Source organism: Manis javanica, chromosome 5 (genome assembly GCF_040802235.1).
Source record: "Manis javanica isolate MJ-LG chromosome 5, MJ_LKY, whole genome shotgun sequence".
Taxonomy (NCBI): Eukaryota; Metazoa; Chordata; class Mammalia; order Pholidota; family Manidae; genus Manis; species Manis javanica.
Genome location: NC_133160.1, coordinates 22,026,835 through 22,048,324, shown reverse-complemented (window position 1 = coordinate 22,048,324; position 21,490 = coordinate 22,026,835). Strand labels below are relative to the sequence as shown.

Genomic DNA, 21,490 nt, shown 5'->3' with positions numbered 1-21,490 from the left:
GGGTTTCAAACCTCAGCATGGACAAACGAGCTTTCTTCTCCAGGGCCCAGCCTGGTGTCCCTCGGCTGGTTCCCTGGCTCTGGCTCTGCCCCATTCGCCTTGTCCTCCTCCAGGAGCAGGACAACTTGGCAGATGCCGAGGAGCGCTGCCATTTGCTGATCAAGTCCAAGGTGCAGCTTGAGGCAAAGGTGAAGGAGCTGAGTGAGCGGCTAGAGGATGAGGAGGAAGTGAATGCAGACCTGGCTGCCCGCCGGCGCAAGCTGGAAGATGAGTGCACGGAGCTCAAGAAGGACATCGATGACCTGGAGTTGACGTTGGCCAAGGCTGAGAAGGAGAAGCAAGCCACCGAGAACAAGGTATGGCCCAGTTCATCTCAGGCGCTGGCTTTGAGACCAGCTGCAGGCCCCACTCCCGGCTCTGCCATACCTCTGCGGTGTGGCTGTGGGCAGGTCACTTCCTCTCGTGGGCCTCAGGCTCCTCAGTTGTTATGGGGCAGTAGCAGCACTTGCCTCAGGCTGGGTTAGTATTCATTATGTAATTAGCCTTTGCTAGCACTCACTACAGGGTCTAGCACATGGTCGGTGCTCAGCAAATGCTAGGGATTGTTGTCCATCCCAGACTGCAAGTCTCTTGAGGGCAGGAACCCCATTTCCCCAGCTCTGCACCCCCCAGGTGACCCCACATACCATCTATCATTGAACCCCATGACAGCCCCACATGGTTCACAGGACTGGGAGGATTGACTCCATTACACAGGAGAGGAAAGTGAGGCTCAGGTGTAAGCAGCTTGTTCAGGTGCTTGCAGGTGCTCACAGGGAAAGCCAGGACTGGGGAACAACTATCTGGAACACCTGTTATACCAAAAATAGCTGGCACCTATTGATCTGTAGCTCCAGGCCAGGCACTGTATTTGTGAGCAGAGGCTCAGTAATCCCTCAGTACAACTCGAGGAGGATGGTATTAGCCTTTGGGATAAAGAAATTGAGGCTCAGAGTCAAGGGACTTGCCTGACGTCCCCTGGCTGGAAGGGGGCGGTCGCTGTGTCCTGGCCCTGTGGCTGCTCAGACCCGAGAGCAGGAGGGACATCCCGTGGTGACCCCAGGTGAAGAACCTGACGGAGGAGATGGCGGTGCTGGATGAGTCAGTGGCCCGGCTGACCAAAGAAAAGAAGGCACTGCAGGAGGCCCACCAGCAGGCCCTGGGGGACCTGCAGGCTGAGGAGGACCGTGTGGGTGCACTGGCCAAGGCCAAGCTCCGGCTGGAGCAGCAAGTGGAGGACGTGAGTTGGGGCCACAGCACAGTGCTGGGTGGCGGGGCCAGGACAGCTGGGTGGTGGCTGGCCGAGCCTGGTGGCTGAGTGTGCCTGCCACACCCCGCTTCACAGCTGGAGTGCTCCCTGGAGCAGGAGAAGAAGCTGCGCATGGACACAGAGCGGGCAAAGCGCAAACTGGAGGGTGACCTGAAGCTGACGCAGGAGTCGGTGACAGATGCTGCCCAGGACAAGCAGCAGCTGGAGGAGAAACTCAAGAAGTGAGCACGCAGTGGGCAGCAGACACGATCCCTTGGTCGGCCAGTGGCCTCCTGGGACTCCCTCTGGACTCTCGTCAGTTCCACAGTTCTGCAGAGGCTGAATGTGGAGGGTTGAGGATGGGGTCACTAGGGTACAGGGGGTCGTGTCCTGCCCTCCCTGGACCAAGGGGCCCTGGCCAGGCTCTGGACTGGGGCTTGAGAGGACACATGACAGCAAGGTCACTCAGAGCCTGGTGCCTCGGGCACCGGGGGTGCGGCGGGGGTGTGGGGAGCCGGGGGCCCCAGGCGGGCTGGTGGAAATCAGGGCCCGGACTGGTTCGTGTCCCCGCACCCCCTGCGATCTCCAGGAAGGACTCGGAGTTGAGTCAGCTGAACCTGCGAGTGGAGGACGAGCAGCTCCTCGGGGCGCAGCTGCAGAAGAAGATCAAGGAGTTGCAGGTGTGTGGGGAAGGGGGTGCGCGGGGACTGGAGTCAGGGGCCACAGAGGTGACGGCTGCGTCTGCGCCTCCCCAGGCTCGGGCTGAGGAGCTGGAAGAGGAGCTGGAGGCGGAGCGGGCTGCCCGCGCCCGTGTGGAGAAGCAGCGGGCGGAGGCCGCCCGGGAGCTGGAGGAGCTGAGCGAGCGGCTGGAGGAGGCGGGCGGCGCCACCGCGGGGCAGCGCGAGGGCTGCCGTAAGCGCGAGGCCGAGCTGGGGCGCCTGCGGCGGGAGCTGGAGGAGGCGGCGCTGCGGCACGAGGCCACCGTGGCCGCCCTGCGACGCAAGCAGGCGGAGGGCGCGGCTGAGCTGGGGGAGCAGGTGGACAGCCTGCAGCGGGTGCGGCAGAAGCTGGAGAAGGAAAAGAGTGAGCTCCGCATGGAGGTGGACGATCTGGGCGCCAGCGTGGAGACGCTGGCCCGGGGCAAGGTGACTGACCCCGCCCGGCTCTGACCCTGCCCCCAGACTCTGATCATACACCCATCCCGACCCTAAGCCCACCCTGACTCTAACAGCTGACCCTGGGCCCGATTCTGACCCCTGGCTCCTTCACCTGCTACTCAGCACCAACTCCACACCAGTCCAGATCTCAAGCCCTGATTCCTAAACTCTGTGCCCTGACTCCAGGTCATTTTTGATCCAGCATCCAATTCTAACTTCTCAGTCCTTGACCCCTGAACTCTGACCTAATACCTTTCCTGTCTCTGTTCCTGTTCTGAATCCCAGCACCCAACCCTGACCTCTGTACCACCTACACCTGATGACCGACCTCAGACCACTGTTCTCAGCTGACTTCACACTCGTGTCCTAACCCCACCCTGGCCCACTGGCCTTAGGACTAGTCCAGTCCTCTCACTTCTGATGCCCATCTTTTGAGCCTTAGACCTTTGACCTTAGACCAGCGGTAGAATCTCTGGCCCTGAACCCAGGGCTGTGCACTCCCTTTGATTCCTGGGTCCACATCTAGCCTTCTAGTTTCTGACCCCTGCTTCCAGTGTCTGACTGGCAGCCTTAGACCCTGCCCTGGGAGTCACCAACTTGTTCTGACCCTTGACCCTGGATCCCAGGCCAGTTCAGAGAAGCTGTGCCGGGCCTATGAGGATCAGCTGAGTGAGGCCAAGATCAAGGTGGAAGAGCTGCAGCGGCAGCTGGCAGACGCGAGCACCCAGCGTGGGCGGCTGCAGACTGAGAGTGGTGAGGCCAGGGGCTCAGCTAGGCCACAACAGGGCCTTGGTTCCGTCCCTTGCCTGACTGACCTGCTGGCTTACTCCTTGGCCTGCAGGGGAGCTGAGCCGCCTGCTCGAGGAGAAGGAGTCTCTGATTAGCCAGCTGAGCCGTGGGAAGGCCTCAGCCACCCAGAGTCTGGAGGAGCTGCGGAGGCAGCTGGAGGAGGAGAGCAAGGTGGGCTGGCCACTGGCTGCCCTGCAGTGGGTGGGGTGGGTGGGCGCCAGGGCCACTGGCCTGGTCTGATGCCAAGTTCACTGGGGTCTCTGCAGGCCAAGAGTGCGCTGGCCCATGCTGTGCAAGCTTTGCGGCACGACTGTGACCTCCTGCGGGAACAGCACGAGGAAGAGGCCGAGGCCCAGGCTGAGCTGCAGCGGCTGCTGTCCAAGGCCAATGCCGAGGTGGCCCAGTGGAGGAGCAAGTACGAGGCAGATGCCATCCAGAGGACTGAGGAGCTGGAGGAAGCCAAGTGGGTGCCTTGCTGGGGTGATGCTAGTGCCTCTGAGCTGCGAGGGGGCGAGGAGAGGCGCGGGGGCCATTCTTCTGCCAGCCTCCTTCTGCTACGATGTCCGTACCCTGTCTGCTCCTGTGGCCTAGAAAGAAGCTGGCACTGCGGCTGCAGGAGGCAGAGGAGGGTGTAGAGGCTGCTCACGCCAAGTGCTCGTCACTGGAGAAGGCCAAGCTGCGGCTGCAGACCGAGTCGGAAGACGTGACCCTGGAGCTGGAGCGGGCGACCTCAGCAGCTGCTGCGCTGGACAAGAAGCAGCGGCACTTGGAGCGGGCCCTGGAGGAGCGGCGACGGCAGGAGGAGGAGATGCAGCGGGAGCTGGAGGCGGCCCAGAGGGAGGCCCGCAGCCTGGGCACTGAGCTCTTCCGGCTGCGGCACAGCCACGAGGAGGCTCTTGAGGTCCTGGAGACACTCAAACGGGAGAACAAGAACCTACAGGGTACGACCCGCCTCAGGATCACAGGCTGCTCTGGGGTGGCCGGGAGTGCACACAGGGTGTCCCGGTGGGACTGCCCCTGGGATTAGGGGTGAATGAAGTGACCTGGGCTGGAGCACAAGCCATGGGGGCAGCCCCTCAGTGCCTGGTCCATTCTGCAGAGGAGATCAGTGATCTCACAGACCAGGTCAGCCTCAGTGGCAAGAGCATTCAGGAGCTGGAGAAGGCCAAGAAGGCCCTGGAAGGGGAGAAGAGCGAGACCCAGGCTGCACTGGAGGAGGCTGAGGTCAGGAGCTGGCTGCAGGGGTGGCTGGACCCTGACCTGCTCCTCCCCTGGCCTCCCTTCTTCCTGAACACATGCTCACGGCCCCCACGTCCATACTGCCTGCTGTGCCCCTAGGGAGCCCTGGAGCTGGAGGAGACCAAGACTCTTCGGATCCAGCTGGAGCTCTCCCAGGTCAAGGCTGAAGTGGACCGGAAGCTGGCGGAGAAAGATGAGGAGTGCACGAATCTGAGGTATACGGGCCGGGGCCATCCCGACCCACTAGCACCCAAGGGCCCATCCCTCTTCCCTGGGCTAACAGCCCCTCTTATCCCAGCATCTGGAGAGAAAGGCAGGCAGGCCATGTTTGCTGAGCCCCACCGTACGTGTGCACTGCTACAGACACCTGATGGGCACCTCCCACACAGATGCTCAGCTTGGGACGATTGTCCCTTCTAGGGATGAACCGCAGAGAGTCTGAAGGAGTTGCCCAAAATTACATAGTTGGAGTAGAGCGAGAGTTCAGCCCATGTCTGCCCTGGAGCCTCACCTGTCTGCAAACTCGCTCTGATGGGCAACAGGCAGTCGTCACAAGGGGCTCGAAATCAGGGTGGGAGGAGTCACGTACTCCCAGAATGGGTTCACATACCCCACATCCCTTACGTGTTAAGAGCAGATGGTGCCCGTGCCCAGCCCAGTCCTGCAGGCCACAACCCCTCCTTTCATCCCTTCCTCCACAGGCGCAACCACCAGCGGGCAGTGGAGTCCCTGCAGTCCTCCCTGGACGCAGAGACACGGGCCCGCAACGAGGCCCTGAGGCTCAAGAAGAAGATGGAGGGCGACCTCAATGAGCTGGAGCTGCAGCTGGGCCACGCCGCCCGCCAGGCTATGGAGGCACAGGCTGCCACCAGGCTGCTGCAGGCCCAACTGAAGGAGGAGCAGGCGGGGCGGGACGAGGAGCAACGGCTGGGGGCTGAGCTCCGAGAGCAGGCGCAGGCCCTTGAGCGACGGGCTGCACTGCTGGCTGCCGAGCTGGAAGAGCTGCGGGCTGCCTTGGAGCAGGGCGAGCGCAGCCGACGCCTGGCGGAACAGGAGCTGTTGGAGGCCACGGAGCGCCTCAACCTCCTGCATTCGCAGGTGGGGCCGGGGCATGCAGGGACGTGTGGGGCGGCACCTGCTGGCCGACTCTGAGGCTCTGCTTCCTCCCAGAACACAGGCCTCCTGAACCAGAAAAAGAAGCTAGAGGTGGATTTGGCGCAGCTGAGTGGGGAGGTGGAGGAGGCTGCTCAGGAGAGGCGGGAAGCCGAGGAGAAGGCCAAAAAGGCCATCACTGATGTGAGGCTGGGCTGGGCCATGGGGGAGCCCGGAGCAGAGCTTCAAGGGACTTTCACTTTCTGATCACACCACCTCCCCTCTACCACCCCCAGGCGGCCATGATGGCTGAGGAGCTGAAAAAGGAGCAGGACACGAGTGCACACCTGGAGCGGATGAAGAAGACACTGGAGCAGACGGTGCGGGAGCTACAGGCACGGCTTGAGGAGGCAGAGCAGGCAGCCCTCCGTGGGGGGAAGAAGCAGGTGCAGAAGCTGGAAGCCAAGGTGCGTGTGACCCTCCCAGTCCTTTCCCCTGCAGGGAGGGCCAGCCTGAGGGCTGCCTTGGGGTATGAGGCCCATCCCCAGGCTGCTTGCAGGTGAGGGAGCTGGAGGCAGAGCTCGACGCAGAGCAGAAGAAGCACACCGAGGCCCTCAAGGGGGTGCGGAAACATGAGCGCCGCGTCAAGGAACTTGCGTATCAGGTGGGTGCCTAGGTCCACCTCAAGGGACAGCCCCAGAGCTGGCCTGCTAAGGGCAAGACCTGAGTCCCCTTTGCCTGCCCAGGCTGAGGAGGACAGGAAGAACCTGGCTCGCATGCAGGATCTGGTGGACAAGCTGCAGAGCAAGGTCAAGAGCTACAAACGCCAATTTGAGGAGGCGGTGAGTGCACTGGCACCTGGGCACCTGGAGCCTTGGGGTCAGGATGCCTGTGGTGACCCAACTTTTAGTAGCTGGCCACGGGGTCCGCAGCCAGCTGAGATGCTGGCAGTAGCCAGCCCACGCCATCAACTGGGCCATGGTTTCCCCAGTGCTGACTTGGTGTGTGGGTAGGCTGCCCCTGAAGGACAGTGAGCAGGAAGAGAAACAAGTTTCTAAACAGCTTCAGCAAGAGATGAGACCTAGCTCTGCTCTGGAGGGACCCCCAGGTGCTTCCCCCTCCGGGCATGGTCCGACACACAGGCGCCTCCAGAAGGAGCGTCTCCACCCCCCTTCTGCCGTGGGTATTGGTGGGGAGGGAGGACCACGGGCAGTGGTCAGCAGAACTGCAGACCAGCCCCCTCCTGGGGTGGCGTGGGGACCAAGCCTGCCTGTGCCCCCCAGGAGCAGCAAGCCAACACTAACCTGGCCAAGTACCGCAAGGCCCAGCATGAGCTGGATGACGCCGAGGAGCGGGCAGACATGGCAGAAACCCAGGCCAACAAGCTGCGGGCACGGACCAGAGACGCCCTGGGCCCCAAGGTGAGGGGCTGTGTGGGGCATGGCCTGCCTGCTGCGTAGAGGGGCAGGTGGTGCAGCTGACTCAGCCACCCCTCTCCCCTTAGCACAAGGAGTGACGCCTGAGCCCCTGGGCTCTGAAGAGGATGCTGGCTGTTTGCCCCTCACCGGCCTCCGGCTGAGGCTGCCCTGATCCTGTCATCTCTCCATCCGCTGAGCCTCTCGGCAGCCCCAAGCCCTGCGGTATCCCGAATAAACAAACACCTCATCTGCAGCTCCAGCCAGTTTTCTTCTCATTTTTTGGGGCTCAGAAGGGGAGGGGAGCACATGGTCCCATGGACAAAACTCAAGTCCACATCAGTCATTTAAAATAAAGTTCTTTAATAGTCTCCATTTAATTGGTTTATTTGTTGTTAATAAATTGGCAACACAAGGAGGGGCCAAGGGTGCGCTCCCAGCCATGCTCCTGTGCATGTGGGCTCAGGCAGGAGACACTGCCCCGGGGCAAGGCAGTCACCCTGTCCTCAAGGGATGGAAGAAAAAGGTCCCCTTTTTTGGGGGGACCCCCCCCTGGGATGAACACAGCGGCCAATGAGCAAACAGAACCAGAGGAGCTAAAGGAAAATGAGGGACGGAGGAAGGGCAGGGCAGATGGGCAGGCACGGGGGAAGGCAGCGTCCTCTGGCGGACCCCACCCCTGCCCACAGGCTCAGAAGCCTTTGCCGGGGCCAAAGGCTAGGGCAAGCTTGGCTCACAGATCGGGTGAGGGTGCCCTTATCTCCCTCCCCACCCCAGGCCTGACAGCCAAGAGACTGGGCAGGAGCTCACACAGAGCTATTTTTAAAAGTCCCTCTAGTTCTGGGTGGGCCAGGGCCCTAGGCTTCTGGAGGGTGGCACAGTGCCACATCCTCACCATAAGGACCCTGAGGAAATGGAGGATCCCCAGTGACCAGGGCCCTCAGACCCAGGGCCAGGGGCTGCTAGATGCTCTCTCCCACCAAGCCTGTACCTGAAGACCCTGTACCAGGGGCGGGCAGGCAGCAGCAGGGAGGCAGGGGAGGGGCGGGCGCAGGGCAGGGCGTGCGGCACGCATACCCATGCTCACCCGCACTGGCCCTGGCCCAGCAGCCTTCTGAGGCCTGGCCCACGGTCACTCCTCGGTGAAGTCCCTGTCTATGTCCATGTAGGGCTCCTCAATGTAGCTGACAAGGGCAGAGGGTGACTGGCGGTCTGGGTTCAACAGGATGGACACGGTTTCTTTCCAGTATGAGAAGCTGATGCAGGAGCTCTGGGAAAAGAGGGGAGGGCTGGTGGGGGTGATGCCTGGAAGACCCAGGTCGAACCTGGCACCCCGTGTAAGGGGGCAGAGAGCTGCCCACCGTATGGCCCAGGTGGGGACATGCCCAGGATGCCCTCCGACAGGCTCTTGGGTCTGCGAGCCCCACTCCCTAACCCGCCCCTCTGGGCAGGGCCCTCACGTTCTCCAGGCAGGTGCTGTCCTTGTCCTTGTGCAAGTAATGTTGTTGCCAGAAGCGCAGCAGGTTGTGGAAGTTGTTGAGCAGGAAGCCAGGGTACTTCTTGCTGTGCTCCATCCGCTGCAGCAGCCGCAGGTACAGGGGCAGCCGCTCTTTCCGTCGGGCCAGCATCAGGATCACAAGGCTGGTGTTGAGGCAGCTGACATTCTCCTGCAAGGCCCCAGTTGAGGTGTGTGCCAAGAACTCCAACAGCCCCTGTGGACCTTGGGTGCCACTGGGCAGGGAAGAGGAGGGCCCAGGCCCAGAGCCTACAGGACCGTGCTATGCTGCCCCTGCACAAACCTGAGAGCACTGGGGAAGGGGACAAGGCCAGCACCCCCACCATCCTGCCCCGAGCACCTTCCTGAGCCCTCTCCCACACACCAGCCATCCCCACCCTGGTAGGAACATCGTCATTGGCCCAGAAATTAGCTCAGGTGCAACTTCTTCCCAGGAGCTCTGATCCCGGGGCAGTGCTGGGTGCATGTGTCACACACGTTACCTCCCGTGCTAACTCCTCCAGCACTGGACGGGGAGCATCAGGAGGGAAGTCACTGTGCACCCCTAGCCCAGGGCCTTGCCTTAAAAAATGTTGGATAAAAGAACAAAAGAACCACCTTGTGGAGGTATGGAATACCCCCATTTTTAGAAAAGGGGTGCAAAGCTTGGAGAAGGGACAGCTAGAGTTAGTGAGGGAGGTGGAGGCCACATCAGGTCAATACCAGACCCTACATACTAGGTGGGCCGAAGACAGCACTGGACTGGGACTCAGAACTCAGTGCCAGCCAGACTGCCCCAGCCCATCTGTGACCTCAGGGACTTGCTCCTTCCTATGTCCCATCTGTAAAATGATCCCTTGTTCAGAATAGCTGTGACGGTTTCCTAGGAACCAAGAGACGGGTCTTAACTTGCGATCTCCTGCACGTCCGTGGGGCCTCTCACCTGGGTTAGCGTCTGCACGTGGATGATGTTGATGAGGCGGAAAAGGAAGGACATCTGTGTGGGCACCTGGGATATGTAGGCAAGCAGGCGGCACTCCGACAGGACCTCGGCAACTGGGGACACAGAAGAGGTGTGAGGAGCAGGCTCGGGCCAGGGGCTTGTCCCCCAGGCCTCTAGTCAAGGGCCCTCTGAGGGCCGAAAGTAGCTGGGAGCCACCACTGTCCAAACAACTACAGAAAAGGCTGGCTGCAAGAGGAACGAGCCTCCAGCTGTCTGCCAGCCAGGCTGAGCCTGCCTTCTCTGGAGCGCCCCCACCAGGAGCTCACCACCCCCTTTCTTTCAGTGGCTTCACAACCTGAGGCCCTCTCATCCCAGGCAATTCCAGGCCGGGAGAGGAAGCATGTGTGTGTGTGTGTGTGTGTCTGTATTTTGCATTTTTCTGGCAACAATGGGTTTTTAACCTTCATTAAAACGTATGTGCTCATTAAAGGAAGCACATTTGATGGAGCAAAGCAAGAGCAGTATAGAAAATCAACTGGAAAGCCACCAATGTGGGCATTTGGGGCAGCTACTTCCTGCCATTTTTGTCCCTTGCTAGAGGCTGGGTGTCTGACACCAGGATGGCCACACTGGACTGATCCACCTTGGCACCAGGGCTGCCCCTCACCTTTCACGTCAACCTGGTTCTCAAATCGGTCCAGGGACAGGGTGACGCAGCGCACCAGCATGTTGGAGTCCACCAGCGAGCTGTTGACCTGCTTCAGGAACACCTGGAACTGGAGCAGAGCCCACCTCAGACAGGAGATGGCGGGCTCCTGGCTGAGTGTGGACCATCACTGCGAGGGGCACTGCTCTACCCTGGGCCAGCTGTCCTGGCAGGAAGACCAAGGCGCAGACAGACTAGGGGACCCGCCCTCACTGCCTGTGAAGCAGCAGCCCCAGCAGGAGCCATGAGGTCTTCTGATCATCTGGCACAACATTCAGGGTTTGTGCACAGAAGGGTGCCAGTCTCCTCTCATTTTTATTTCAACTAGTCTGAGCTGGTTTCTGTCACACACACCCTGGGAGCCCAACACGCGAGGCTCAGTCCTGCCCTTTGTGGCACCCACACACTGCATCAGAGCCATGTTCACTGCCCATCTGCTCCGACCCTCATGCCCGCCCACAAGCAGCTGCGCCTCACCCGATGTTCCCCAAGGACTAGCACAATGCCCGGCACGGAGCCCGGGCTAATCAATGCTTGGTGAAGACGTCCCACTGACTCCCTAGTATTCTCCAATTTAAAACCAGCACCTGAAGTCTGGCAAAGACCAGGGCTCCAAGATAACTTCTGAACAATGCAGCAAACCCCGTGGAGCCCTGGGTTAGTCTTACCTTTGCATCAGTGTTAATGTATTTATTGAATCTCTTGAATGCATCAACATTGAACTTCATCAGCTCCCCCAGGAGATCAAAGTAACTCTGGAGCACATCCCTTGACTTGCACTCACTGTCCACAATGCAGTACAGGATGTGCTGGGGGTGGGAGAGGACAGGGTGAAGATAGGAAGGTGGCTGAGCCCTGGGGCCACAGGCAGACATGGCTGCTGCCCCAGGGCTGTGCTCATCTAAGCACCCACTGCCTGCCTCCCACCAGGGCCTGGCATGTAGCTCAGACCACATGGCATTTGCTTCAAGCAAGCATCAGGCTGATGGAACCCACGCCCCAGTCTAGATTCTCATCTGTGGATGCTGGTGGCTCCACGGGCAGAATCGGGCCTGACACACCTCACTAGGAGGTGGGGGCAGACCTGGGCATGTAGTCACGACCTCTTTTGCTTGCCCAGGGCTCAGAGCTAAAGCCTCTGACCTGCTCTGACCAGGCTGGCCGGGGCTCTCCAGCTAGCAGGCAAGGGGAGCTGTCTCCAGACGAAACATGGTCACTGCACCGAGGCCATTGGGTAAAAAGGCACCAGGGTAAATGAAGCACAGGATAAAAAGGCACCAGGGTAAATGAAGCACAGGGTAAAAAGGCACCAGACACATTTTGACCCCATGGTCTGTCTTTGTTTATAATAAAAAGTTTACACTAAAACCAATGAATTTTTATCAAGAGCATAAAGCCAACTTAATTCCTTGATAAAGTTTTCTGTGACAGTTAAATTGTTTTCCATTTTCATTTTCTTGTAATTACTTGGATCAGTTCTTTCCCTTATGGATTTTACAATTCATGGGTCAGTTTGTTTGTACCCTTTACAAAACTCATTATAACTCCGGCCATTTGTCTCCCTCCTCCCCTACTTTGTAAACTTTGCTTTGTCTGAAAGCCACTTTTCAATAAAGGGAAACTAACTTATACAGCAAAATATCCTCAGGGTCAAAAGGCCTTGCTGGGTAACTCTACAGACTCTGAATTTCCTCCACAGCCACCCCCAGATCCTTCAATCCCCTGTTAAACACCCATGGGGAAGCCACAGTTGGAGATTCAGGAGAAATGCTACGGCCATCTGCACTGCCATTATAAATTAGAGAGATTCCGTCAGCTCCTGAGAGGCTGCCTAGGTCTTGGGGCAGAAAAGCAATGCATAGGATTCAGGGGAGGATGGGACACCCACACCCTGGCTCCTCAGGCCATTACCTCCAGAAGGCCTCGCTTCAGCAGGAACATCTGGTCTGCATAGGAGGTGGTCCCTCGGAGGAAACTCTCCACAGCCCGGGCTTGCCAAAACCTACGACCCAAATGTTGACCCCTGGCCCAGGTGGCTAAGGCTGCCCTCTTCTGGCCCATGTTCCATTCACCAAGGGGCTGGGAGATGTCTGCTGCCCTTTCATTCAACGACATGAGGTACTGAGTATCTACCAGGCATTAGGCCTCATACTGGGCACTGGGGACCCAGGAAGAATCCCCACCCTCATGGAGCTGACAGTTTAGAGGGGAATGAGCCTCTGGTTCTGTCTGAAAGGAGCTGTCTTGGAGAAGGTGGCATCTAGGATCAAAGGATGGCCCCCGTGTCACATATGAAAACACACTCTCAGCTTTGCCCCGTCAAAAAAACAGGACATAGAAGAGGTGGGCCAGGAGTATGGCAGGAGTATGGGCAGAAACCTGACGGACACATGTGGATGGGCACAGAGCTCCCTCCGATGGGCTGTGCTAGAGAAGGAGGCTGGTGCTGACGGAGCAGTGCGAGCGCAGAGCTGGGACCTGTGACGGGGCGTCTGGATGAGGCAGGCTGGGTTGATGGGGCGCATATGGGCACAAAGCCTACTGGCCTCCCACACTCCAGCCCTGACAGAATGCCTCCCTCACCTGCCACTCCCGTTCACAGCCTTCAGGACTCATCTTAGAGAGTCTGACGGACACGAGAAGCCCTCCCCGTCCACGCGCAGCCCCCACCCCCCGCTGGGGAAGGGGCCTTCTCTGCTCCCACAGCTCCTGGGGCAGGGCCTGGCTCTGATCCTTTCCACACTGAACTGAAAGAGGGATCTCTTCATGTTTTCCCACAGCCCAGAGAACTCCGTGTGGGCGGGGGCTGGACCGATCTGCCTTCTACCCATCTAGAACCAGTGCAGAGGCACAGAAGAAGTGCTTGGTGAATGTTTGGTCTTTCTTGAAATACACTGCTGGCGGGCAGAAGCTAATACACTCACGGAGTCAACACGAGGGAAGACCGCAGTCTCAAACCCCCTCTTCCCCACAGTAATCACATGTCCAGTACGGAAGTGGTGACTAAAGAAGGCATTGCTACCCACTTGAGAAACACTGGCTCCTGGGCCCCTCAGGAGAGGCGCGTGCCTGTCCCCAAAGCTACCTGAACGACGACTCGGCCGGCTCCTTCTTCATGACCTGCAGCAGACGAGTTAACAGGCCCCTCTTCCCGTCACACACCAAACTCCTGAAGTAAGAGAGACAGGGACAACGGTGGCAGCTCTGAGAGGCTGACAGGGACCAGGTTCCACTTGGCTGAAGACTACACTGTCTTGGGGCTCTGGGGCTGGGTCTCTCTGCTGCCTCAAGTGGGTGACAAACATGGGGACGTTCCAAGGCTGCAGGACGTCCTCCTGGCTGCCGGGGTCAGAGCACCCCAAGGACACCTACAGTCTTAGAACTGAATAGCCAAGCACGCACATCTCAGGCCAGCTTTCCCTTCCCAGGCCCTCTGGCAAGCACTCAGAGGCCACAGACACACCCAAAGTCAGACAGGGCTCAGAAGTGCTGGCAGGAGGGCTGTTTACACAAAAGTGGGCTTGCAATGCCACACCACAGTCTTCCAGAAGGGGCAAAGTTTGTGCCAACAGGTTGAGGCACGGAATACCCTGGCACCCAGGTTCAGCTCCAGCTGCTCTTAGACAAGTACCTACGCCTCTGGTCTAGGAAGCAAAGATAGTAGATGAGGAAATGACTTAAACTACATCACAGGGCAGAGAGGGCCAAGGCAGGCAGGGTTTCTGGGCTCTTAAATTCCCTCTTCAAATAGAGCAGCTCTGCTTGCATCTGCTGCAGGCATCGGGGCAGGACTGTGCATGATTTCATTTGAACCAAGAGTTCTGCCTTAAAAAAAAAGGCTGGGTAATTATGGCTCCTGTGGCTGCATATACTCCTCCCTACCCTGACCCCAGTGAGCCTATGACCTCCGTGCCCTGCTCCAGAGGGTGCAGTAAGCACAGACCAGCTAACAGGCCTCAGCAGGGGGCAAGAAAGCCCTGAGTTGGTAAAAGTGAGTGGGTGGGGAAGGGGCAGAGCACAAAGGACCTATCTGTGCCCCTGACCCCATCTGCACCACAGAGATGATGGCACTTCCCTGCCAGGGCCGGTGTGGGCTCCACTGAGATAATACAGGTGACGTGAGGACAGTGTCTGGCACACAGGAGCCCTCAGGACACTGTAGCTACACATGAGTAAGAACAGACATGTGTGCACACAGGCAGGCACGCAGGCAGCCGGGGTTGGCTGCTGGCCAAAAGTGCACCCCGCCTATGCTCACCTGTCAGTGTTAAGGACAGCTTCTACCTCGGGGATGTTGGCTTTGAGAGAGATGGCACTGAGTTCGTTGAGTTCCTGGTTGTTGAGCAGCAGGTACTTGTTCCTGAAACAAAGGTTTGGAGGGGGCAAAGGACAGGAACTGGGACTGCTAGCTCAGCACTGGGCTGGTCCCCCTCCCCCTTCCTGTGGAGAGAATCTGGGAGCCCCCCAGACACCCACCCCTCTGGGAGGGCACGTGGGCTCTCAGGCTGGGGAGTCCCCCTGGCCCCTCAGCCCCTTCTACCCACTGGACCTTTCCCTAAATCTTAATTTTTGGCTTTCCTTGGGGGAAAAGCACAGAAGCTATGTAACAGTGGGCCCAGTTTCCTGTACACCAACAGCTCGCAAGAGCAACAGCCGCCTGTGGGTTCCAACTTGCCAAGGTCTCCACTATAACAGTCTCCCCAATGCCAAGGTCAAGGGTCAGCTGCCATTCACCCCACTCCTGTACTGTTTTCCTTACAGCGGAATCATTCTCCTGGACAGTCTCCATTGAAGGTTGAAAAGTAAAGAGTTAGAGTGAAGAATGTGTTTCAAGAAAAATGGGAGAACACATCTCCTTCTGCAGGTGAAGAATATGACTTCTGTTCAATAAGCAAACATTCACCCACTGTGCCCTCGGAGGTTCCTGCTGGCTGCCGTGAAGAGCCAAGCTGTCCACTCCTGGCTCAGATGGACAGACGGCTGAGAAAGGTGTTGACTCTGAGGGTGGTAAGGGGCCAACAAAGTCTGCACTCACTCCCGAGGGAGGCCGTGAGGGTGAAGGGAAAGCTCTGCCCAGTGCTTGGCCCAAGAAAGAAGGGCCACGCAAACAGTCCACGGAAGTGCAGCCCCAGGGGGTGACTGGGGTGACAGCAGCTCTCAGCTCCCAGGTCCTCCGGAGCTGAGGTTGGCGGTGGGATGGAGGGCAAGGAAGGAGGTGCGAGAACCCCCCTTCCAGGGACAGTTCGTACTTACTCGTGGTGGTCGCTGAAACTCTGGAGAAGCCTCAAAAACTGTATCTTCAAGGTGATGTCCTAAAATACACGTGCATCCTTGATGTTAAAACCACAGCATCAATGTTTAAAAAACAAAACAAAACACTCTGCTGAGAGCCTGCGTGCGTCGCTCTGCCCCCCAGAGGCCGTCCTCATGTGCAATGAATACTTTCCTTTAGTCAGAAAACCCTTTGTTGGCTTCCACGTCTGACCAAGAGCAGATTAAACCTTCTGGCTACAAAGAACCCAACATACTGGATAAAAAATAACTGAAATTCTTTTAAATGTGAGCCTATTTTCATAAGAAAGGGAAATCCACAGGAATCAGAAAGGAAGAAAGGACGGAGTTCAGAGCAGCAGGCACAGGAGCTGCTGGTCCGCCGCTCCAGGCCCAGTGAAGTGGCAATGAGACTCATTCATGCCAGGCCTTAGGTCTTAATACCCGGCAGGGACCAGACAGAAGCTTGGGCCCGTGTCAAGCCTGGGGAGCACATATATTTGGTGAAAGAAAGGTTAGAAAAACCCCACCTACCAGCCAAGGGAGCTGGCAAAGCAGGCTGTCTGCCAGGGTGCGGATGGTGGTGGAGGGTGGCCCCCAGGAGAAGGAGCACCCTGGGCTCACAGCACTAGAGGGGTAGGGCCAAGACACTCAACATGAAACTTTCCTGGGGACACTGTACCCTCTGAAGTACCTGCCAGACAAAAGCAAAGTGCTCTGCAGAAATATTTCCAGGGCCAAGACTACATTACATTACAGAAAGCAGGGCAATGGTTCACCCTGGGCTGAGTCTTAAGATTCACACACAAGTATTAGTACCTCCAAGCAAAATCCAAAGAGACCATACAAAAATGTTACAAATAGAGATAAAATGCAACAGAAGAAAATATTAACATAAAGAATAAACACAAGTAGGTTTTGACCAAGAGCCACACAGTGTCTAGAACTGCAGAATGTACTCATTACTTGAAATGAAAAATTCAAATGGATGTGCTGAAGGGCAAATCTGACCAGGCCAAAGAGAAAAATGGTAACCGGAAGAGTCTGACACTGAGGGAGGTCCCCAGAACACAGTGCAGAGACCAGGAAGGAGCCATGGCACCAGGCACTGATGGCTGTGGGGCGCTTCAAGTTCCCAGGGCACTGTTCCCCTCATGCTGGTGGCCCACGAGGCCAGCAGGCAAGGGAGTGTGACCTCTGCTTTGCAAGAAAACTGTTGGAGGTTCAGTGACTCATTCAAGCTCTCCCAGTGAGCCAAGTGGCCACAGGCCTCTGAACTCCCACTCCAGTGTTCTCTGGGGCACCGCTGAGAGAAGCCAGGTAGAGGTGAGCCCTTCAGCCCTCAAGAGAAAAAAAGGAAAGCATCCTAAAGCTCTTTCTGGATGCAGACCATTGGCGTTACGTGGTCCTAGCAGACAAAACTACTGTCAGTGGAGGTAAATTACAATGAGGTAGAGTATAGAATGAGGAAAAAACTGCTGCTAGATACTGGAGAGCAGCCCTGGCTGGAGGTGTGCAAGAAGCAGCTGACTGAAGGGCCTCAAAAGGGATTTCTGTCTAGGTAGATGAGTGGGGTCAGATCCTTCCCCAAGGTAGCTTCCAAATATGGGATTATATAGGCTCTGACTTCCCGTTTCTGTTGTACTCTCGAAGAATGAGGTTTCAAAGGGTCAACAAGCAGATCTCGGAACAACCGCTCCTGGCAAGTAAAGCACACCTTTACTTGTCGGGGTCTCTACTCACCGGGCTGCAGTCACAGTTCTGGTTGTGACCATGGAGGACAAGGGCAGATGCTGAATGCTTCCTCCAAATCAGCTTGTCAAACAAATTATTGAGCCCAGGGATCAGCTTGAACTCTGCAATCATTCTGTGAACCTGGACAGGGTAGGAAGGCAAAAGCATTAAGACAAACGTGCTGTGAAGCTCTATCAGAGCCTTGCGCTAAGCACAATCCAGTATAGTAATTTCAGGGTGAAGAAGCACCAGTTTGCAGGTGCTGCTGGGGTTTAAAGAGAACATTCACACTTACTCTACCCTCGCCACCACTCCCACTGTGCACAAATGTGCTTCTGAACTCTTTCATCAATCCTCACGGCAGTCCCAGGGGTCATACTGTACAGCAGGTCCTCTTAGAGAACGTCAGCTTTGGATTCAGATTGCCCTAGGTTTAACCCTCAGCCCCACCACACATGAACTTGTGACCTTAAACAAATTCCTCAAATTCCTGAACCTTCTAGTTTGTTTTCACCTCATATTGAAATAAAAATATCCCTCATGCTTCACAGGAGAAAGTTCAACTGGAGGCAAGATAAAAATATAAAAAATTGAAAGTCTAAAGACCCTAGAAAAATCTATGTAAAGATTTAAAACTCGATTGGTCGAAGAATGCAAAAGACTTTCTAAAGTATTACATGAAACCAAGAAACCAAAAGAGAAGATTGTTGAATTCAACCATATAAAGAAACCTTTTAAAACTCACTGGCAAAACTCAAAATAAGCAAAGCCACAGTCAGATACGATAAATACAGAACACAATGGCAATCTCATGTCATAGGTGAAAGGCTAATTTGCTCTCTAAGGAACCCTACAAAGCTCTTAAACAAAAAGACCAACCTTACAGAAAAAATGGGCAAAGGATATAAATAGGAAAATGTAAAAGGTTCTTCAATGTGGAAAGCACTTGGCCTCACTTATAATATTAAGATAAATTCAAATTACAGCCAATTTTTCACTTTTTTAGGTTGGCAAAAGAAGATAAAGTTCCATAATAGTGTGTTGGTGAGCTGGGCCACAGGTACACCTATATGCTGCTGGCAGGAGGGCACGGCCATACTGGTACTACCTGCAGGAGGGCGACAGTTTGGCCATCTCTCTATAAATGGCACATACATATTCCCTTTGACCAGCAATTCTACTTTAAGATCTCATTCTCAGCTCCATATAAATACTAAATGACATACGAACAAAGTTCCTCACAGCAGCATTTGTAATGCCAAAAGAAAAAAAAAAAGATGTCATGTATACTACCGGCAACGGGGATGAGCTGCATAAACTACAGTATATCCATTCAATGGGCTATAAGGCAGCAGTAAAAAAAAGAATCAAGGTCTTTTACATGTAGTAGAGTGTATATTCACCAAGATACAATATTAAGAAAGCAAGTGTGTACATGACACATTACTGTGTTAAAAACAGAAAAAACAAGAGAGGAGTATATTTATTTGCTTTTACAGCATAAAATATCTCTAGGATACTTTAATAACTGTAAAACTAGATGCTTTGAGGAAGAACCAGAATGCTCAGGATCAGAGAAGAAAAAGGCTTCATTCATACCTATGTATACCTTTTAATATAGAAAGAACTATGTGAATTATTTATCTATTAAACATTAATATTTTACATAACAAAACAAAACTACCTTTCCCAGGACCTCTGTAAGGATAAAGGCCAAACATGTGTGCACAGTCCTGAGCGCAGCAGCAGCGCTAACTCCCACTTTACAAGAGAAAAGGAAGTTCAGCAGGACCGACCTGAGCAGGGCAATAATGAAAATGTCACCCTAACTCAGGCGTTCTTATCTGAAAGCATGTCCCTTTCTGGACGGCTGCAGGTGTGCATTCACCTCAGGAGGCCAGACCTTGACAAAGCTGTGACTTTGGGCAATGTTCATAGAGCCCAAGTCCCTTGATGGAAAATGAGGGACAATGAAGCTGTTGAAAGGACTCAATGAGGTGATGTGAGGGGAAGCGTAGGGCCTGACTTACAGGAAGTGTGGGGGAAAAGTGACTTCTGTATTATTTTCATTAGCACCAGAAGGATGGAATGTAATGACATCTGGGGAGTGTTTCCAGTCTAGTGATACTAATTTAGCCAAGACTGGTCAAAGAACATGGCCTAAATGCACAATAGTAAGACTGCTCCAAGGAGGAGCCTTCTGTGACGCCTGGCCAGGGAAAGCCTTCCCCTTGCTCTCCCAGTCCAGGTGGGTCTGTGCATCCCTGTCCCCAGGGTCTGGCACACCAGAGGAATGCCATAAATGCTGACTGTGCAAATGAGAATATGCCAGCACAAGCCTGGTTCTTAGCTTAGAGGACAGTCGGTGGTTCCCTCCAAGAAAGCAGCAGCTGTATTCACACTGTTCAGAGATCACAATAATTCTTGGAGACTTAGTAACAGGAAGGCTCAGAGAGCAGGGAACTGTTGGGGGTGGAGGGAGAGAAAGAAGAGTCGGGCAGCAGTTTAAATCCTGGCTCTACTGGAGCCTGCAGACTGAGAACGCGGCGTTAGGTACCTCGGTTTTCTCAAGCATCAAGTAAAGGGAGAGGGTGGTCACCACCTGGTGTGTGTAACTTACCAAATACCCGAAAACTCAAACATGAATAACTGTGGAAGTGCCTCAAAAAATGTGAAAGGATTCAATACTTCTGGAAGGAGTTAAGGATAGCTAAGAATACCCTGACTCCTCTTTCTCATATCAACACCCAAACTATCTGCAAATCCTACCTGTTCTTCCTCTAAAATCTATCCAGCATGCACTTCTCACTATCCTCCCTCCAAATTGCTGGTCCTAGCTACTATCATCTCTCACACAGCAGCCAGAGGGATGACTTACCATTTCACTCAGAGTAAACACCAAAGTCCTGAAAATGGCCCAGGAAAGCCCCATGCAGTGTGGCACCTGCAGGCCCTCAGGCCTCGTCTCCTTGCTGCCTATTTCAGTCTATCCAGCCCCGATTCCTCACTGTTCCACCAACCCACTTGGCACATTCCCACCCGGGGCCTGCTGCCTCTACCTGGCAGGCTGCCTCGGGATCACCATGCCTGGCTCCTTGCTTTCTTCAGGACACTGCCACGCCAAATGTCATTTTTTCAGTGAGTCTCTTCTCTGGCCACCCAATCTAAAACTGCTCTCAGCTGTGAAATGGGAATGACCACACCGATCTCACATAACGCGAGTGTCATAGTCCAGTGTCTGACTCAGAAAGGTGCTGGGGGACTGCCGAGCTCCCAGGCCCCACCTCATCTTCCCCATGCCTAGTTTCCTCCCTCAGAGAATGACGTCACTAGCACCGTCCGTCTCCTCCTCCTCCACCTGGAGAGCAGGGCTGCATACTGCCAGAGCCCTCTTTTTCCCCTGCAGGGTACCGGCTCTTGCTCCTCCCTCCGGGAGCCGCTTCAAGGCTCCGGGAGCCCTGCACATCTGGGGCCCTGGTAGTCGCCTTGTTTTTATTGCCCGGCAGCTCTGGGCGCTGGCCCAGCACCCTGAGCCCCCATCAGATTGGCATCACCTCCAGGGCAGTCATCCTGCCACACACTGACCCTTTATCCTTCACATTACCAAGGCCAGGCAACGTGGCCGAGCTACCTACTCCTGTCCTGGGGACCACTGCTCTGCCGGGAAATAGTGTCTGTAGCAGGTACGGCAGGAAGACTATGAGCTCTGAAATCAGACTGGCTTTCCTGGTGTGTAAAACAGGGATAAGGAAAACCACACCTATACTTTACTGGGTTAGGAAGGGCCATTCTGAGAGGTGACCTCACCGAGCTCTGTGCCCACCACAGCACCCAGGGAGCATCTGCTCCTGGCTCCCCCTGTTCCGAGAGTGACGGCGGGCCCACCTGGTTTCGCTGGCGCCCCATCAGTAGCACGCAGAGGACATAAAGTACTTCCAGTTTATACATGATCTCATGCATGATCTTCATTGACTGAGGCAGCTGGGTCCTAGCTGAAGTGTGAGGCAGGCCATTCTCCTCAGAAGCGCCTGGAGGAGGGAACACAATGGAGGCTGAGACAGCCACCGGGGAAAAGGGTTAAGTCGTTGCTTGAGGGGAGACACGTTTCTGACCCTCAAAACTGCTCTGAATAGACTTGACGTAACAGAGCCATTCGATTGGGCCTTGAACCTTGACAGAGACTTTGAAAGCTACAAAACTCCCTCCAGGCCCCCAGGGGCCAGGCAGGCTTAGAAACTTAGAAGAATCAACTCTGCACATAGAAAGAAAAAGAACTACATATGGTGATGGATTTTAATCACTATGGTGATCACTTTGCAGTATATACAAATATTGAATCATAATGTTGTACTGATGAAATG

General features: G+C 55.6%; 2 protein-coding genes across 7 annotated transcripts in view; one reads left to right on the top strand and one right to left on the bottom strand.

The window, feature by feature from the left end:
- MYH7B (myosin heavy chain 7B) overlaps positions 1 to 7,242 on the top strand; it is a 38,605-nt gene extending 31,363 nt beyond the window's left edge. For 4 of the 5 annotated variants that reach the window (XM_037012952.2, XM_073236689.1, XM_017674958.3 and 1 more), the window contains 18 exons: positions 114 to 356; positions 1,103 to 1,279; positions 1,385 to 1,530; positions 1,878 to 1,968; positions 2,044 to 2,433; positions 3,072 to 3,198; positions 3,287 to 3,405; positions 3,501 to 3,697; positions 3,826 to 4,175; positions 4,334 to 4,458; positions 4,573 to 4,688; positions 5,175 to 5,571; positions 5,644 to 5,769; positions 5,862 to 6,032; positions 6,125 to 6,229; positions 6,312 to 6,407; positions 6,849 to 6,986; positions 7,070 to 7,242. In XM_037012952.2, the coding sequence (XP_036868847.2) occupies positions 114 to 356; positions 1,103 to 1,279; positions 1,385 to 1,530; positions 1,878 to 1,968; positions 2,044 to 2,433; positions 3,072 to 3,198; positions 3,287 to 3,405; positions 3,501 to 3,697; positions 3,826 to 4,175; positions 4,334 to 4,458; positions 4,573 to 4,688; positions 5,175 to 5,571; positions 5,644 to 5,769; positions 5,862 to 6,032; positions 6,125 to 6,229; positions 6,312 to 6,407; positions 6,849 to 6,986; positions 7,070 to 7,081 (3,126 nt within the window). In that variant the 3' untranslated portion in view covers positions 7,082 to 7,242. Of the gene's footprint in view, positions 1 to 113; positions 357 to 1,102; positions 1,280 to 1,384; positions 1,531 to 1,877; positions 1,969 to 2,043; positions 2,434 to 3,071; positions 3,199 to 3,286; positions 3,406 to 3,500; positions 3,698 to 3,825; positions 4,176 to 4,333; positions 4,459 to 4,572; positions 4,689 to 5,174; positions 5,572 to 5,643; positions 5,770 to 5,861; positions 6,033 to 6,113; positions 6,230 to 6,311; positions 6,408 to 6,848; positions 6,987 to 7,069 lie in introns of those variants that run through there. The other variant, XR_012131377.1, reaches the window with a different exon arrangement.
- Positions 7,243 to 7,326: 84 nt separating this feature from the next.
- The window catches only part of TRPC4AP (transient receptor potential cation channel subfamily C member 4 associated protein), an 85,968-nt gene continuing 71,804 nt past the window's right edge, over positions 7,327 to 21,490 (bottom strand). The window contains exons 9-19 of one of the 2 annotated variants that reach the window (XM_017674960.3): positions 21,015 to 21,157; positions 17,139 to 17,270; positions 15,378 to 15,436; positions 14,383 to 14,484; positions 13,210 to 13,293; positions 12,036 to 12,126; positions 10,793 to 10,933; positions 10,086 to 10,194; positions 9,419 to 9,531; positions 8,441 to 8,647; positions 7,327 to 8,250 (exon numbers count right to left, since the gene is read on the bottom strand). In XM_017674960.3, the coding sequence (XP_017530449.2) occupies positions 8,113 to 8,250; positions 8,441 to 8,647; positions 9,419 to 9,531; positions 10,086 to 10,194; positions 10,793 to 10,933; positions 12,036 to 12,126; positions 13,210 to 13,293; positions 14,383 to 14,484; positions 15,378 to 15,436; positions 17,139 to 17,270; positions 21,015 to 21,157 (1,319 nt within the window). In that variant the 3' untranslated portion in view covers positions 7,327 to 8,112. Of the gene's footprint in view, positions 8,251 to 8,440; positions 8,648 to 9,418; positions 9,532 to 10,085; positions 10,195 to 10,792; positions 10,934 to 12,035; positions 12,127 to 13,209; positions 13,294 to 14,382; positions 14,485 to 15,377; positions 15,437 to 17,138; positions 17,271 to 21,014; positions 21,182 to 21,490 lie in introns of both variants that reach the window. The other variant, XM_017674959.3, reaches the window with a different exon arrangement.